The 17,939-nt window shown below is 36.6% G+C and overlaps 1 protein-coding gene and 1 long non-coding RNA gene across 2 annotated transcripts in view; one reads left to right on the forward strand and one right to left on the reverse strand.

The window, feature by feature from the left end:
• Positions 1 to 12,635, reverse strand: part of ccnjl (cyclin J-like) — an 18,197-nt gene extending 5,562 nt beyond the window's left edge. The window contains exons 1-3 of the mRNA XM_051092272.1: positions 12,347 to 12,635; positions 11,682 to 11,778; positions 7,122 to 7,332 (exon numbers count right to left, since the gene is read on the reverse strand). Coding sequence (XP_050948229.1) covers positions 7,122 to 7,332; positions 11,682 to 11,759 — 289 coding nt within the window. The 5' untranslated portion in view covers positions 11,760 to 11,778; positions 12,347 to 12,635. The remainder of the gene's footprint in view (positions 1 to 7,121; positions 7,333 to 11,681; positions 11,779 to 12,346) is intronic.
• Positions 12,636 to 15,097: 2,462 nt separating this feature from the next.
• Positions 15,098 to 15,802, forward strand: LOC127152140 (uncharacterized). Its single transcript, XR_007825051.1, has 3 exons — positions 15,098 to 15,187; positions 15,320 to 15,378; positions 15,633 to 15,802. It is a non-coding gene; the product is annotated as an uncharacterized LOC127152140 (long non-coding RNA).
• Positions 15,803 to 17,939: the final 2,137 nt, after the last annotated feature.

The following is a 17,939-nucleotide window of genomic DNA, read 5'->3' on the forward strand; positions in this document are numbered from 1 at the left end:
ACAATAAGGGCCCCACGACCTCTGACTTAGGCGGCTCACGCTTGAGTGCTCACAGTCCCCTCAGATCGCTGGTGTGGAGGAGAAACAGTTCAAACTGCAGAGAAACCAAGGTCACACCTTCATTCCTAGAGACTTTCAATAAGCTCATTCCTCTTAAATGAAACGTAAGCACTACGCTATCAGGCCTTGACATCATGACATTGAGTTCCATATTGCACATATATTCTATGGACTTTTATTTAACACTATTTTAATTGTACTTTACCATATTAAAAGACCAAAACCTCTGTTGTAAATGAGCATCTTAACTACTAACAAGCTGATATAAACACCCAGATATTACAAAAGTCAAATGCTAACTCAATAAACCCTCTCACAGATTTAGAAAGTAATTTGTTACACCAGGTGTTCACCCAAATAAACCTCTACGATCTAAAATATTTACTTGAAGTAACCTCTGAGATTAACCCTAGGTTTCTTCAGCTATGAGGCCTTTTGGTTCTGTGGGCTTTTACAAAATGAACTGACATTCATTTTCACATATGAAACGCATTCTACCAGTTTATGTATTTGATTACACAAATATTTTTCAGAATCTGACAAAACTATATCTTTAATGGTAATCTTGCACTCTAAGGGGTGCAGGGTTTTTTTTTTACCCAAATGCTGGGTTCAGCCTGCTGGGTCATTTAATTAGTTTGCTTCTAATATTTTTACCCAGGTGTTGGGTAGTTTTTCTGCACTCTAAAAATGCTGGGTTATTTTTTAACCCAAATTTCAGTTTGTTGGGTCATTTTATTGAGTTATTTTAATATTTTTTTACCCAGCTGCTGGGTCATTTTTAATAATTTTTAATAATTTTTATTTAATTTACAAAGTCTTTACTGTGCTGTAAATTCTATAATTTTATGCAAAGCAACATCGACAAGATGTTCGCATGATGGAAACGCCTTTTGCCTTGCATAACAAATTGATTTTATTTGTTATAATACTGAATTTAACTGAATGTTAAAATATGTTTAAAATGAGCAACATAAAATGAACAGCAGCCTATCACCGGCTCAGAATTCAGCGACACACCAGCACGAGAATCAGCACCATTTTGGTGAAAAGTGATTACAGAGAACAGTTGAATACACCCAAATTAAATTAAAATGCTACTTTTGAATGTTCCAGTTTTATTTTTAAAATGCTATGTATGTAATATTGTAAACAATGCTGTATTCATTCAAATAAATTCAATTTGTCTTACATTTGTGACCATGGGCGTTCTTGCTTAATAATAAATGTTCATTTTTTGATTATTGCTGTTGCCTCTATAATTTTGTGTCATTTTTGATTCCCAGCCCATTTTAAGCCAGCAATATAATCATTTTTAAACAATAGTTGACTTAAATAAAACAGCCTAGCATGTTGGGTAAACACATCTAACCCAACCAGCTGGTTATAATAACCCAGCATGTGTTCTGTCCAATATTTCCCCAGTGCCGGGTTGCCAAATAACCCAAGCTGGGTTGTTTTTAACCCAGCATTTTTAGAATGTGTGTATACTTATTTAAATATTTTTTTTTTTTTAAATGTACATTAATTAATATCTTCATGATTTAAAGTCTTTGTCTTTAACAAATATGAAAAACAGTAAGAAGAAGAAGAAGAAGAAGAAGAAGAAGAAGAAGAAGAAGAAGAAGAAGAAGAAGAAGAAGAAGAAGAAGATGATGATACACACACACACACACACACACACACAAGTACGTCTGGTTTATTATCCTTGTGGGGACTCTCCATAGGTGCAATGGTTTTTATACTCTCCACACTGTATTTTCTATCCCCTTACCCTAACCATACCCCTAAACCTAACCCTTACAGAAAACTTTCTGCATTTTTACTTTCTCAAAAAAAAAACTCATTCTGTATGATTTATAAGCTTTTGTACCCATGGGGACCTCAAGCCAGTCCCCACAATGTCAAAATTTCAGGTTTTACTATCCTTGTGGGGACATTTGGTCCCCACCCAGCACACACACACACACACACACACACACACAACACACACACACATAAAAGGCTTTTGAAAAGTAGCGAAAAACAAATGAAGTTAAAAACAACCCAGCACTGGGTGAAATGTGGACAAACTCGCACTAGGTTTTTTTTTTTTTTTTTGACCCAGTGGTTGGGTTAAATGTTTAACCCAACTTCAGGGTAGTTTTATTTGACTCAACTATTGTTTAAAAAAAAAAAATGATATGGCTGGCTTAAAATGAATCAAAAATAGGTTGTAAATTTAAAATCAGACATATAATTACTAGAGGAATGAGCAATAATCAAAATATGAACATTTATTAATAAGCAATTTAAAAAAATATATATCATTTATTCAGCATATTAATAAAATATTTATTTACTGAAGCAAGAAATATAGTAATTTTTAAGCATTAATTGCCCAAAAGGTTGGGTTAAACATTTAAACGCATATTTCACCCAGCAAGTTGTTTTTAACCCAGCATTTTTTAAGAGTGAAATTAAGAATAAAAGAATATAATCTTGATATAATAAAAAGAAAATATTTGTGCAAAGCTGCAGAGACAAACAAACATGAAGTTTACAACACATTTGTTATATATTATTATCTTATTACTACGTTATCATGACATTTCTTTATATTATACAATACTTTTGTACACAAAAAAAAATTCTGGGTTTAACCCAACTATCGCTTAACAATTACACTCTTAAAAATCAAGTTTTTTTATTGGCATCAATGGTTCCATGAAAAACCTTGAACGTCCATGAAACCTGCAGAATGCAGAAAAAGGTTCTTTATGGTCGAAAAAGTTTAAAATGTTCTTCAAAATGGTTCTTTTAAGAACTGTTCACTGAAAGGTTCTTTTGGGAACCAAAGAATGGTTCTTCCATGGCGTCACTGCAAAAACACCCTTTTGGAAAATCTATTTTTAAGAGTGTAATATATTTCTTGTTTAAAATGATACCAAAAAAGGTGGGGAATTAACATTTATTAATATGTCCAATAAATCAACATTAAGTTAAATAAATAATAATATAATAAACATTATTTAATAGCTTATTAATAAATGTTCACCTTTTGATTATTGCTGATGCCTCCAGTCTGATTTTTAAATTTACAACCTTTTTGGTTCATTTTAAGCCAGCCATATGGTAATTTTAAACAATAGACAAGTTAAATAAAACTACCTAGAAGGTTGGGTGAAACATTTAAACCAATGGTTCGCTCAAAACAAACCAGTTGCTGGGTTCGTCCATATTTCACCCATACAACCCAGCATTTTTAGAGTGTACTATATATATTTTATATAATTATACTTCATGTATACTACAACAACTGTCACTAAATTAAATTGCAATTATGTTTTAAATTAAATTGCAATTATGTGTCATCCAGTCAGTTTGCAAACCCAAAACCTGTCCTTTGTTCACGTATTGTTCTACACTGTTTAAACTCAATGAGTTTTTGTGTGCAGCCAATAAAGACAAACAGAAGCATGTTGCCTATTTATTGTCCTTCACGTCATCACACTCAATTCAACCTCAAATACCATTTCTTTTGTCACGTTACTGTAGATTCAGCAGCAGAACAGGACACACTGGTGGACCTTCACGGTCAAAAATACCCAGCTGACTCAAAACGCCACTGCACAGTGTCTTTTCTTAATTATCTGTGGTGTACAAATTCTTTTCATTAGCATCAAACCTCAGGGGGGGCATCTGTCACACTAATCTGAATATCAGGAACCCTACTGAGTGTTTCAGTTCAAACATGCCCCTCAAGGGCCCTCGGCTCCCAACCCCTCCCTCATCCTTCTGAGGAAAGGGCCAGCCTGCATTTGACATGCTACTCTACACCATTTCGTCAAAACTGAGAGCTGCAGACCCATTAGCTACAGGAGGATATACCGTTTCAACAGGGCAGTGTTGAAAAATGGAAAAGTACCAGAGGATTAGGGTTTCACCTTGTCTTGCTTTTCCTTTAAAATGCCGAAACCACACTGATAATAATATAAAAGGTTTTTTTTGTATTTACATACTATCAGATTTGATTAAGAAAAACAGTGTGCGTTTAATTGGTTAACATAAACCCCCAATGCCCCAGCTCAGGAGAGGAAATGAGCCTGATATCTCGCCCTCTCCTCCTCCAAAGTTCTCAGCTAAAAGAATGAGAGCGGGTGGGTGTGGGGGGCTAATTGCACTGATAACATCAAGCTCAAGTGTTCCTCCATGCATATCCTAAAACTGCATTTAGCCATTATTCATCCCTCAATGTTATCAGCTAAAAATTCTCTAAAAACCTGAAAGTCTTGATTTGTTTCCTCTATTTCAAGACAGTAATGTTTTCACTCAGCTAGTTTTTAACGTTGACCTCAGCTGAAATCTTGGCACAGTGCGATTTCTGCCAACTCAGCCTTCAAGATGATCATCCTGTGTTAATACGGGGTTACGGTCTGGCTTCGAATTACGCAAGTTTAAAGCTAAAACCAAAGTAAACGAGTTTTAGCTGGGAAGCAGTGTTATTTTAGTATTTATAATATTATAGTATTTTTTTCACTTTAATTAGCTTTTATTTCTACACTACCAGTCAAAAGTTTTTGAACTGTAGGATTTTTAATGTTTTTTTTTAACATTAAAAATTTTAACATTTCATCAAAAGTGATGAAAAAGACCTTTATAATGTTACAAAAGATTTCTATTTTAGATAAATGATGTTCTTCTGAACTTTTTCAAACAAACAAACCTGAAGAATTCTACTCAGCTGTTATTTATTATAATAATAATAAATGTTTTTTAAGCAGCAAATCAGAATATTCTTTCTAAAGGCTCGTGTGACTGGAGTAATGATGCTAAAATTTCAGCTTTAAAAAAAAAAAGATTGAAGATTTCAAATTCATTTTCAAATAGAAAGCAGTTAGAGCTGAATTTTCTTTCAGACTTTTACAGTTTTTAATGTAATTTGGATTAAATAAAGATGTCTTTAAAAACATTAATAACCTTACTGTTCAATAACTTTTGACTGGTAGTGTATATTTAAAGTAAATATTTTTTGTGTGTTTTTGTCATTTTAAACCGTTTGTAACATTTCTATTTGGTTTTAATTGATTTTAATTTTAGTTTTAGTCGTTTCAGTAAGGCTGCATTTAAGTTTTTCATTTAATATTTCATTTTTTGTTTAGCTTTGTTTAGATTAACAAAAACAATTTTAATAGTTTTAGTTAACAATAACAACGACATGCATACTAAATAATAACTACCAAAAAATTGCTTATAAATCTGTCAGTATGCTATAATCACCAAAACTCAGATTCACTGATCACAGCTCAGTTTTTCATCTTTTGAGTGAAAAAGGCTTTATATGTAGATAATTTTTAATTTTGACAATGTTTAATTTATAAGAATTTCAACTTCAGTTTTAGTTATTTCTGTAAGGCTGCATTTCTCATTTGTATTCAAGTTTTTCCTCTAATATTTATATTTTATTTCAGCTTTATTTCAGCTTTTTTCAATAAAAAAATGTTTTTAATAGTTTTAGTTTTTAATAACAATGAGTAAATCTCTCAGCATGTTATATTATCACCAAAATTCACTGATCAAAGCTCAGTTTTTCAGTGAAAAAGGCATTTGTGGACAATTTTTAATTTTGGCAATGCTTACTCAAAAACAAAGATACATAAGCTCAGACCAATGAGGCCTATGATCATGGATCATTTAGTTCCAAAAAGAAATACAAATAAGTAAAAAGAAATATATTTGAAAGAAATGATAACTGAAAGAAAACAAACAAAATAATTAAATTAAAAAAATAAAATAAAATAAAATAAAAACGAAACCAATGTTTGGCAACATAGCATTAAAAAAAAAAAAAATTGTAGTGTAACAAGGTGGGGAGAAAAAAAAAAAAATAAATCAATTTTTTGAGGAACTTGTTAAGCTCCATGTGAGCAAAGTCAGCAAGTTTCAGTCCAGTGTGATAAAATTAACTAGCATTTTCAGGAAGAAGATAATCCATTCCTGGTCAAAATGACCGGGTTAAAACGAATATTAAGATGGGATTTTTATAATGTGAAATTACAAACCAGGTTGTTTTATGCAAAAAGACAGCAGCTCCCTACCATTTGTCATAATAAATCTTAGTCTGAATGGAAACTTTGCTATGCTCTCAGCTTTAAGCTTAGGGCTAGATGCCCCACACACACTGACTGCAGGCGACTCTTAGAGAAACCCAACAATGGCCGCAGCCGCCTGAATCAATGACTTAGGGAAAGGGAGGGATATTTTAACAAGGGACGTGAGCGAAGCCATTATTCATTCAGTCGAAAGCAATTAATTAATGCCTGAACACTGCCAATTGCCGGCCAGTGCAAAACAACCCTCCCCCAAACAAGCGGCGGCCATAATGAGGGTCAAAAGAATGAGAGAGATTTGCTTTATAAAAACAACCTTTAGATTATTGTACAGATGCAGAAAGCACTCTGAATTAATTGTCATTTTGGCTGCCTTAATCTGGGCCCCAGATTTTAATCGGTGAAAAACACTAACACATGGCGACACAAGTCACCCCCTTTATCTTATCTCTCTCGCTTTGTTTGTGTGCAAGCAGACGTGCCACCTCTGATAACATGCCCTGCCACATTACACAGCACAGATATATTATGAGTCAGACTTCCTTGTTTCCTGCACTATAAATCTACTTGAGACATCAGGCGACACTGCAAGAATGCCTCTCTCCTTCTGTCGCATAATGCTTTTGCAATCTACCTGAAACTGTCGGTTAGACTCGCAACATGCCGAAGCAGCTGTAAGTTGCTCTGACTCTTTCTGATTTGTGCATTGGACAGGTTGCCTTGGAGACTGACTCAGGGGTCTTGGGGCCAGCGGAGGCCGTGGCCTCTTATGCACACAGCTGTCACACAGCACAATACAGCAGCCAGCTAGTGGAGAAAATCAGACGCGCTCGCTCGCTTCAACACGAGCATCTAAAAATATAATTTCTGCCGTTCAAATTTACTTGCAACCAGGTAAAAGAAATCAAACGGCAGCATCTCAAGCACATAAAACCACCAAATGAATTGCAATCAAATTCATCTTCAACTTACTGGCCAGGAGGAGACAAGAGAGGGCGATGACGTACAGCTGCCGCACCGCTACGTCATAGTGGTCCATAAAGAGGTCAAGCAGGTAGACGGCCAGGTGACGTGCCGTAGGGCACAGCTGGTATCGGTTACTGAGAACAGCGAGCAGGTCGGCAAAGTACCGCCGCATCCCGATCTGTGGAGATTGGGCTTGGTACGTTGGCAACTTCAGCTCCTGAGGAGAAAAAGGAGACATAATAATGTATAATCCCAAAAAATATCATGGTATCCGGCAAGGATGCATTAAATGCAGTGTAGATGCAGTGTAATGTAACAAAATAATCCCGAAACGCACCAGTTTCCACAAAAACATTAGAAACACTGTTTTTAACACCGATAACAATAAGTAATTTCTTGAAAGTCAAATTAGCATATCAGAATGATTTCTGAAAGTCATGTGGCATTTGTATTTTGAATGTATAAAATTATATTTTAGTAAAATATTTCATTGCAATATTACTGTTCTAATATTTTTGACCAAATGCAATCTTGATGAAAATAAGAGACTTCTTAAACATAAATTACTAACTTTTGAACATTAGTTTTTGTGTGCGTTATTAAAAATTGTTTTATTCTGTAATGTTATCATGTATACACTACCAGTCAAAAGTTTTTGAACAGTAAGATTTTTAATGTCTCTCTCTGCATTTATTTGCAGATTAGCAGTAATCTTGAAATATTGTTTACTATTTAAAATAACTGCTATTTGAATATATTTTGAAATGTAATTTATTCCTGTGATCAAAGCTAAATTTTCAGCATCATTACTCCAGTCTTCAGTGTCACAAGATCCTTCAGAAATCATTCTAATATTCTGATTTGCTGTTCAAAAAAACAGTTGAGTACATTTTTTTCAGGATTCTTTGATGAAGAGAATGATCAGCAAAGATCAGCATTTATCTGAAATAAAAAGATTTTGTAACATTATACACTATACCATTCAAAAGCTTGGGAGTCGGTATAGCCTTTTTTGGTAAAGAAATATAGAAATGAATAGTTTTATTTAGCAAGGATGCTTTAAATTGATCAAAAGTGACGGTGAAGACATTTATAATGTTACAAAAGATTTCAGATAAATGCTGTTCTTCTGAACTTTCTATTCAAAGTAACTTGAAAAAAAAATTCAGTTGTTTTCAACATCATCATCATCATAATAACAACAACAACAATAATAATAATAAATGTTTTTAGAGCAGCAAATGAAGGATCATGTGACTGGTGTAATGATGCAAAAAATTAAGTATTGAAAACAGAAATAAATTACATTTAAAATATATTCAAATAGCACACAGTTATTTAAAATAGTAAAAATATTTACAAATTTTATTGTTTTTGCTGTTCTTAAATAAATGCAGGCATGCTGAGCAGAAGAGACTTCTTTAAAAAAAAATTAAAATCTTACTGTTCAAAAAACTTTTGACCGATAGCGTATTTTGTACATATTATAAAATAGTATGCAATCTGTGAATTAGTTAAAGGATTAAAAACATTTAAAAAAAAAGAACATAAAATATGTACATTTTTAAGTGTTGTAAATGTAAATTTTTAAGTGTTGCATTCAAAAAGACAACACATTTTCAAATAAATTTATGAAAGATTAACCGTTTTTCATGAATGAGGCCAATAAAAATAACTGCCTTTTGTCAGCACTCTCTTTAATCAACCAAACCAGAGCCATTCTCAAAAATTAATCCAATGCTAACCGAGCAGAAATTACAACTCAAACACACCCTGAAAAAGTACCAGTCCCATTTAATAAGCAGCTAAATTGTCAAACTCTTTCCAGACATGAGTCCTACAGGCAGTGTGTGCTGCTTTATAGTGGCTGTTGAGGAGAGCGCTGCTTCCTTTACAGGCCTAGCCATCATGTCTCACAGCCATCTGTCCCCTGTGGGGTGAGGGGCTGGGATTTGACCCTCTCAAGGAGCCCTTTTGTGGGGCCTGCCCGCAATTTAGACAGCCCTACAGCTGCTGCTGTATTTGAATGGCTGATCAGTTTGTCAACTGCATATCTTGATGCAAATCGTTTTCAGGAGAACAAGCGTTTTCAAAGCATCTATAAATAATATAACAAGGTAAAGCCAGAGGAAATAAAACTAGCTCAGCACCTCTGTGTGGTTTTACATTTTTGTGGGTTTCATACTGATAAAATGGGAATTGGTACTTGAACATTGCACGAAAAAGAGGAGACGGACTTGCTTGAATATTGTTATTTAGCTTGCGTAAGACAAACTAAATCATTTACGCTTTAACATATATAATATGTATATATTACAAAGTAAATATTCTAGCATAATTTTACATTTGCAAAATTAAAGGCAAGGCTGCAAATTAACTTCCTCAAAGATTTCAATTAATTGCAAAGACTCTTAGGTTTCAGTATTGACGTAGGAGGCAAAGTCGGTCAACCTCCCACACAAAACATGATCTGTGCAAAGATTTACGTCGACTAACATTTCTGCACAACATTAACTGAATATTCCATGTTGGTGAACAGAGAGATTGTTTTGTCTAAATACAATCCACCAACACCAATCCTCCGATCTCCACATATTTCTCCAAACAGCTGAACCACTTTGCATCTGCATTGCAGTCCTACATATCGCTACATTTCACATAACTCTGACTAAGCAGGTGGTGAGGAGAAAAACATGCCCAAAAAAAAAAAAAAGCTAATGCAAGCCACTTTCAGTTGCATGCATCATTTTGCCACTCCTTGACACGTACTAAATAAACTCAGCAGGACTGTTTAGTCCGGTAATCTCAAGCTTACAGACAAACTCAAGTACAAACACACAAACACTTCACATTCCAAACCAGATGTGAGCACTCCCTGCAATAAACAGGACGGACAATAAAAAGACAACAGAGTGCACTAAATAAATGCACTTAAACCTCACCGTCTGATAGGGGCAATTCACTCAGCAGTGAGGAAACAAAAGTTCACATGGTTTAGCAATGCACTTCCTAGTGTTCCAACACAAAAGCGTGTCCAATTTCAAAAAACAAATTTGCTAATAACGACACAGCAGTTCTACACTAGTCTACTTCTACATAATTAGCGAAAGAACTGAAGCTGTCACAAAAAAGGTGGGGCACGAGACCCCAAATCAGACCCTGGACGACAAAACCAGATTTATAGAAAAATAAATAAGCTTTCCATCGATTTATGGTTTGTTATGATAGGACAGTATGTGGCCGAGATACAACTATTTGAAAATCTAGAATCTGAGGGTGCAAAAAATTAAAAATATTGAGAAAATCACCTTTAAAGTTGTCCAAATGAAGCTTTTAGCAATGCATATTACTAATCAGAAATTAAGTTATGATATATTTATGGTAGGAAATTTACAAAATATTTTCATGGAACATCTTTACCTAATATCCTAATGATTTTTGGCTATTGCTACAAATGCACCCGTGCAGCCGAAGGCTGGTTTTGTGGTCCAGGGTGACATATGCCATATTTGACAGCACTTTTAAAGTAATAATATTACATAAAACATGAGAAAATATGCCAAATAAAACTGAACTAAAGCTAGGCTGTACCATGTGCTTTTTAAAGAGTCCTGGGACAGTATTCCTGCTTGAGATTAGACTCTGACAGAATTTTCATTTTTGGGTGAACCTTTTTTTTTAAAGCCAAGAATTAAGCTTAGAAGTTTCAGCAATATAGCCTCTGAGGAGTTAAACACAGATGCAGACAAAATACAAAAAAAAAAAAACAAATAAATATAAATATAAAAATAATAATAATAAATATATAAATATATATATAAATAAATAAATAAATATAATATTATATAATATATATATATATATATATATATCACTGCAAGCAGTGATTACCAGGGTTCAAGCACATTAAGTGCTTAACTTAGTTAAGTGTATAATAATAACGATAGAACTCCTCATGGGCGAACTAGTCCTAGGTTTTTCACTCAATCTGTGAAAAAACACTACAGTATAATTTTCTGGACTCTCTAGGTCAATAATTATCTAAAAAATGTTGAAATTTAATTTTTGGAAAGCTATTACAGGGTTGTTTAGAAACGGGGCCTGTCCAAATTCACCCAAAATCCTTTAAAGCCTAAGGAAATCTCAAAACAGGTGATCCTAAACAAGCATGCAAAGTTTTAAGGAGATCAGACCACAATTGGCAATTGAAAAAGATTATATTTCTATGGCAAATTACCTGGATTTGCCAAAATGCTTTTTTAAAATCAATGATTTAGGTGGTTACAGGCTTGCTAAATAATTATACACTTATTCCTGCTTGTAAATTCTATTCAGTATGACTAATATCAGGGAAATGGGTTTATGCAGACAACACCAGACGATGCGTTGGCCAGGACCCGTCATAAAGCCACAATCAGAGGATGTTTTCTGAGCACTGCGTGACATTTCACACTTCCCCATCAAAGCTTGGACAAGTCAAACCAAACCCGGTTCAACGTGTGGCAATTCGATACCTGCATGTTGACATTAGGATTGAAACCGTACATGTATGAAAGCAAAGCTCACCTTAATTCGCAGAGCCTGATGGATGTCCGCTGCAAGCTGGCTTTTCCACCACTGCCCCTCCGTTTCCATCTTTCCCATCCAGAAAGGGCCCCAAATCCTTCAACACAAACAAGAGTGTGAGAGGAAAACAAGCAGGCACTTCTACCACACTACTTCTATTTCAGATTTGTTTTTAGAGAAAAACTCACAGTTCTTCAGGGGAACTAAAGACATAAGATAAGTGGGTGCTTGTGGGAAACTCTTTTCTAAATTTACTGAGCTTTAAGTCCTCCAAGCAAAGTTCAAGCAGTTCATCCCACGCCGAACCACAAGAGCCGCTTCGCGGAAAATCACGGCTTTGTCTTATTTATTTGTGAAAGACTCAACTAATAACGTAAACGCAGTCTAACGACAAACTTTCGGTATCTTCTGGTCACTTTATTACTAAAAGGCCAAATCGGTCCGGAATTAAAGTGACCGGCGTCGCACATCCAGCCCTGCGGCACGCCACGAGATCCTTATTACAGCGCTATCAAGTATACATGAGAGTTGTGAACGAATAAAGCGAGGAGTTTCGGTTTAAACGCGCTAATCGACGGTGACTATCCAAACTAAAACAGAAGCTGAAAATGAAACATTGTAGGAAGCAACATAACGCTATTTATTAAAACAAGAGCGCGTCTTACCACTCAGACAACGGCGCTCCAGACCCCTTTGTTTCAAAACTGCCGCATACTGGAGTTATATCCTTCAACTACGCGCGTCTGTACTTTTCAAAACAAATCCCATATCAAGGGAAATTCTTCCCGTGGATAACAAAGTCGCCTCAACGTGCAGTTGAGCGGGTTTTTTTAATCAAAACACCGCCGCGTGCGTATCCAAGTTAACCCCTTTGACTTTTTTCGCCGTCCCGTGTAGTGTGCTCCCCCAGCGGCCTGAGAGGAGCAGATCTGAATGATGTTGGTGAGCGGAGCTGCATGGTCGCTCCAAACGGGGAGGAGTCCGCAACACGGACATTAAAGTGAGCACTGCTACAAAACAATTGCCATTCATCAGTTTATTTAAAACATCGATACAATTGACTGAAAAGTGTTTTATTAGTAGACAGTTATTTAAAATCTACAGGTGATATGTGGTGATAATGGTTTGCTGAGATTACGGAGATTTATTTTGATGTGGAGGACAACGAAGAACAGCACATTTTAAATACATTTGTTACTGAATGTAAATAAATAGATGAACAAATAAAATACTACTTTATGTAGCATGTAAATACGACCAAAAATACCTTTTTAAATAACTATAACACGCATTATGGGTGTGTTGATTTAAAACCAACTCCTAGTTTTGTCAAATAAAGTGACCAATTTTATTTTATAGTATGTTCTGCTTGTATTTGGCCAGCAGGTGGACCCTTAAGTCCTAAGCACTGTAGATACTGCTTAAAACTAATTGTAGGACATTGCGGAGTTTATATATAGTCTAATAAACTGTAGCCTAATATCTATAATAAATACAACAATGCCTGGGCAATGTGGAAAGGATATTTAGCTACGTAGCAGTTTAGCACTACAGCATGTGGCCAATCCGTTTGAAGTTTCAGCAGTATGGTAAGACATGCAGCTTTTCTACTTAGGAATGAGACAGACAGGTTATTAATTTCATTTTAAACGTGTCATTCAAAAAAAAAAAGATAGGCTGCTCCATAAATGTTAATTTGTAGTAACTACTAACTTTTATTAACTACTAATCTTAATTTGGTTTACTGTGGTGTTTTTTTTTTGGGAGAGCTAGATGTACTTAACCAATTCACAACTGTAAACCAAGACACGTATTTTCATTTTCTTTTAAGTCTTTGGATAAGTGCCTGCTAAATGCCTGAGTGTAAATGTAAATATACAGAGTTTGCACTTACATCACGGTTTGGTCAGTTACCCGGATGCGCGACCATATTGGACATACTCGGATGTAAACAACAGCACTGAATGCATGGTTAATGTAACTGAATACGTTGTTCTGTTAATTTATGTGAAAAAAAAATGTGTGGAAGCTGCTAAATCATATAAAGAAGGACTTAGTAAGCAGGAAAGGGTGCAATGTTTTGACAAACTAAAATGAATGGGTGGTAAAGATATGTACGTGCAGTATTAATTAAGATATTAGTCAAATTTTACACTTCCTGACCAAAAATGATTAGAACAAACACAATTGTCAAGATACTTGCCCTGGAAATCCTGGTTCGGTTTGGCCAACCACAAACTCCTTTTGCACTCTTCTTGATTTGTTATAACTTTTGGCAGTTTATAGTACTCCAGATGTTTTTCCCAGTCTGACCGATTAGCACAGCCCAAAACGTAACAATAATTGACCATTTCAGCAGGAATAATCAGCAAAATATGCAAGTTTCATTCAGTTCAGTGGCATTGTTTACATTCTGTGCCGCCGTGAAAACACTCTATAAGAGGATACTGTGTTAATTTGATATTTACTGTAGTAAGTAGCGTAATTTGGTTTAGTGTAATAAATTTTTGTGAGAGATGTAGTTAACCATTTTACAAATGTAAACTTATGTTACTTTATTTAAACTCTTTGGAGTGTCTGCTAAGCGTAAATGTTAATATAAACAATTTAAGTGGAAATCTTCACTCTTATGTATTATTACATCTCTCGTTTCCATGTTTGAAAGTCCGTAACTCTATTTTCATGGTGAAATGTTAATATGCAAGTTATGATATCGGCTAATGCTCTTAACTCTCTGTAATGCTATACACGTCTCACAACTTAACACCACTGTGTCGGTGGTCTCTTCAAGTTTGATGTATGTGTTACTATGCGGATAAGAAACTTTTGGAGTACCGCTGGTGTGAAATTAAGCAGTCTTATATCCTTGCTGCCCACTATATCATGTCATTAAACCATCAGGCACAGCCGAGACCAAGTGGGTCAAATGCCATAGCTGTCATGGCCTGCGTCGTCATGTCCAATTCAGTGAAAGTCCCAGAGTTGGCTGGCAACGACAAACACTTGAGAGGAAGTGCACATCTGCTCTCGAACGACTGTGTGCTTTCGAACAACAGTGCTTCCGCTCATAGTTAAGGTGAATCTGACTGCATTTCACATTAAAATGAACTTCACATGAACAACGTTCAGATTAGTGGACAATTCATTTAGATATAGTGATAGCTTTAATGCCTCCTGTAAAAAGGTCTAATATACACCATCAAATGATACCCTCATAACCAGCATGATCTTTCTATTTTCAGTGGCCATTTGAAGGCTTAATACTTACCACAGTGTACCCAAAAGACTTTAGCCCTATCTCCCTGATGATAGTGTTATGGGGCCTGGGTAACTATATATAGCTGGCCCTGTGACTGCACTGGCTATGTTAGTCAGATTCCAAAGGAAACGCTCCAGTACAGCCAGACCAGCACCTGCTGTCAAAGCTGACTGCCACACCACTACCTTAGCTACTACTGGGCCTGGACCACATATCCTGATCCAGACCTCAGCAGCCAAAAAATAAGGTCTGATTCATCTCCTCTGCAGTCCCTAGCTTAGTATATTTTTTGCACTTGTCCTATTTTCTTATAATAGATAAGTTGTCTGTTGACTTGTTGACAGAATTCTTTGACATTTTTCCGTGATTTGTTATTCAGATTTAACACCTCAGAGGAGTTTCAACACAAAGGAGAAGATTTGGGGTGGCTTAGATCAGGTGAGAGAAGTTTTTACATGGTGTTATTATCTTTGACAGTCTAAGAATGGAAAAAATGAACCAGTTTCACAAAACAAATGCATGAGACTCCAGTCTTTATTTTTTTAACATGAAGCTGTTACCAATTAAGTGTTTGCATGTTTGCTGAATACACAAATAATTGGCATATTTACAGTGTGTATACATATGTCTTTTATGTGTAATTTTAATTTTTTATTGATCTAAAATCTCTTTATTCTTTCTTCTTTTCTTAGTCAAGAATTCAGAAGGAGCAGTCAGGCTGGACATGTCTTCTCAAGTTTCATCAGTTGGCTTGATGCAACATCTCATTTTCTGAACCATAAACATTACTGCACTTGCAATATAGGTCTGACTTGCACATCCACCCCACACTAGGGTGTAAAACGTTCAAGACAGCAGGACATTTTTGAAGTAACATTTAGAGAGAAATGTCTAAGCCATCTGCATTTATCAAAGAAAAAAACAGTCTGTCTCTCCAACAAAGAGATGAAGGGGAAAGTGACCTAGAGCAGACTGATGATATCACAGATGACTCAGCAAGTTCATACTACACTGCTCTTTGTTCTCTGAGTGAGTACAGTGAAGCTTTAGGGGACAGAACACACAGTCTCTCTACAGAGCATCCTGCTGAAGGCAGCACTTTTGAGTTCTTGGATTGCACTACCACTATGGAAGGCATCACTTCAAGATCTTTGATTACAGAAACCACACTATCACAAGACTACAAAACAGAAGAAGAGAAGGGTGTAGAAGTGCTTCCTGATGTGTCTCAGTGTGAACTGGATAAACGTTCATCAACTGAGAAGGTGTTAGAATCTGAGCCAGAACATCTACCGTTGGATACAACAGCAACAAATGTGGATTTGCAGTCTGTAAAGGCAGCCTTGGGAAGCCCCGTGCAAAGGCTGGATAATTCTGGCCAATTTAAATTATCAGGAAAAGATTCATTGGTTAAACCGAGGGATTATTTTGGAGGCGGCAGGACTGTATTTCATACTAACATTAGAACCGAAGAGGAGCCCAGCTCCAGCTCCCCAGAAACCATATTCACTTCAAACACTATTTTGATAACGCCTGGGAGAAATCAATACAGCTTGGGTAGGGAACAGGAACATGGTGGCACAGAGCCAAAAGAGGACCACGCGACACAAAAGCAAGAACCCAGGGAACGTTTGAGTGCACCCAGGCTTGAGAGAGGCGGGCATATTCTTCTGGGTCAAATGAAAAGGGAGGGGGAGGGCCAGGGTAGAGGGGTGAGTCGCAGAAAGGAGCAGGTTGAGCTGTCAGTCAGGTCTAGAAATAGAAAAGCGTCTGCAAACTGCATCTCAACACTCACAGTCAGCAAGCAGGAGTCAAGAATCCCGCTGCACTGTTATTCAGAGTGTATCCCCGCAACCAGGCACCAACACCAGCTACAGAGATTCGCTGATACTCGGACGTTTGAAAAGCAGAGCCGACAAGGCGCCTGCCAGTCCAGACCGCTCTCCAGCACGCTGTGTAGCAGCTCTTGGCAACCCTGCCACATTACAGACAATACCAGAGGATCAACCAGGATGGGAACAAAGTTTGCCGAGGCCAGTAGTAAGGTGGGGGGCCTTGTTAACCAGGCCCAGGTAAGACCTTCCTGTTCTGAAACTGATTACATGCATGTTTTCAGTTCAAGCTGTAGGCCCTCAAGTCAGCCAGCTGCTGATGAAAACCACAACAATTGGACAGATGATATTCTCTCTTTTAAAATGCAGATGTATTCAAACACTCAAAACACATCTGTTTGCTCAGAATCCAGCAGCTTTGAGTGTGTTGATGTGGCATTGGAATCCACAGATGAAATAAACCGGGGCTTAAAGACTGTGCCCAAAAGACAAATCCAGCTGAAGAGACGGGACACATCAGAGGCACATGTCAACAATCAAACCCTTCAGGTTGCAAACACACCTGTGCGCGCCCGGGATATGTTTCAGCGTCAGCATAGCACCCCTGCAGCTTTTAACCAGGAGTCCCATGTGGCTGATCAAAGGTCAGTACAAGCAGAAAGAAAACAAAGGCTTCAGAAGTCATTTTCGCTGGATGAAACCTCCAGCAAAACCCAGATGGCTTCCTGCATCATAACAAATGTCCTATCAAAGAAAATGCAACATGAACAGAATCTTCGCACCTTGGATGTTTCTGATAAAGTTTTCGCTTCTACCAAAGTGAACAACATGACTACCACCACGGATGAATGCACCTTTTTGTCTGGAAAGGATGTATATGCTGAAACTACCAAGCTAAATCAAAGTGCTACTCCTAAGAGGGAGGCCCAAAGAGAGTCCAGCCCTGTTCAAAAGCACTGCAGTGTTAACTCTAAAACACAACCCAAGCTGCTGAGCAAACATGGCTTCAATCCTCTTTTTAGTGCAACTGGCAGGTCTGAAGTTCAAGGCAGTGGCACTGAAATAACCGACCCTTCAGAAAATGAGAAAGCAGAGAAGTTGAGTCCAAGAGAGGAGGTGTTGCGGCTGCCTAACCTGAGCCCTGGAGGAAAGCTATCCTGTGACTCA

This window comes from Labeo rohita, chromosome 21, assembly GCF_022985175.1.
Source record: "Labeo rohita strain BAU-BD-2019 chromosome 21, IGBB_LRoh.1.0, whole genome shotgun sequence".
Lineage (NCBI taxonomy): Eukaryota > Metazoa > Chordata > Actinopteri > Cypriniformes > Cyprinidae > Labeo > Labeo rohita.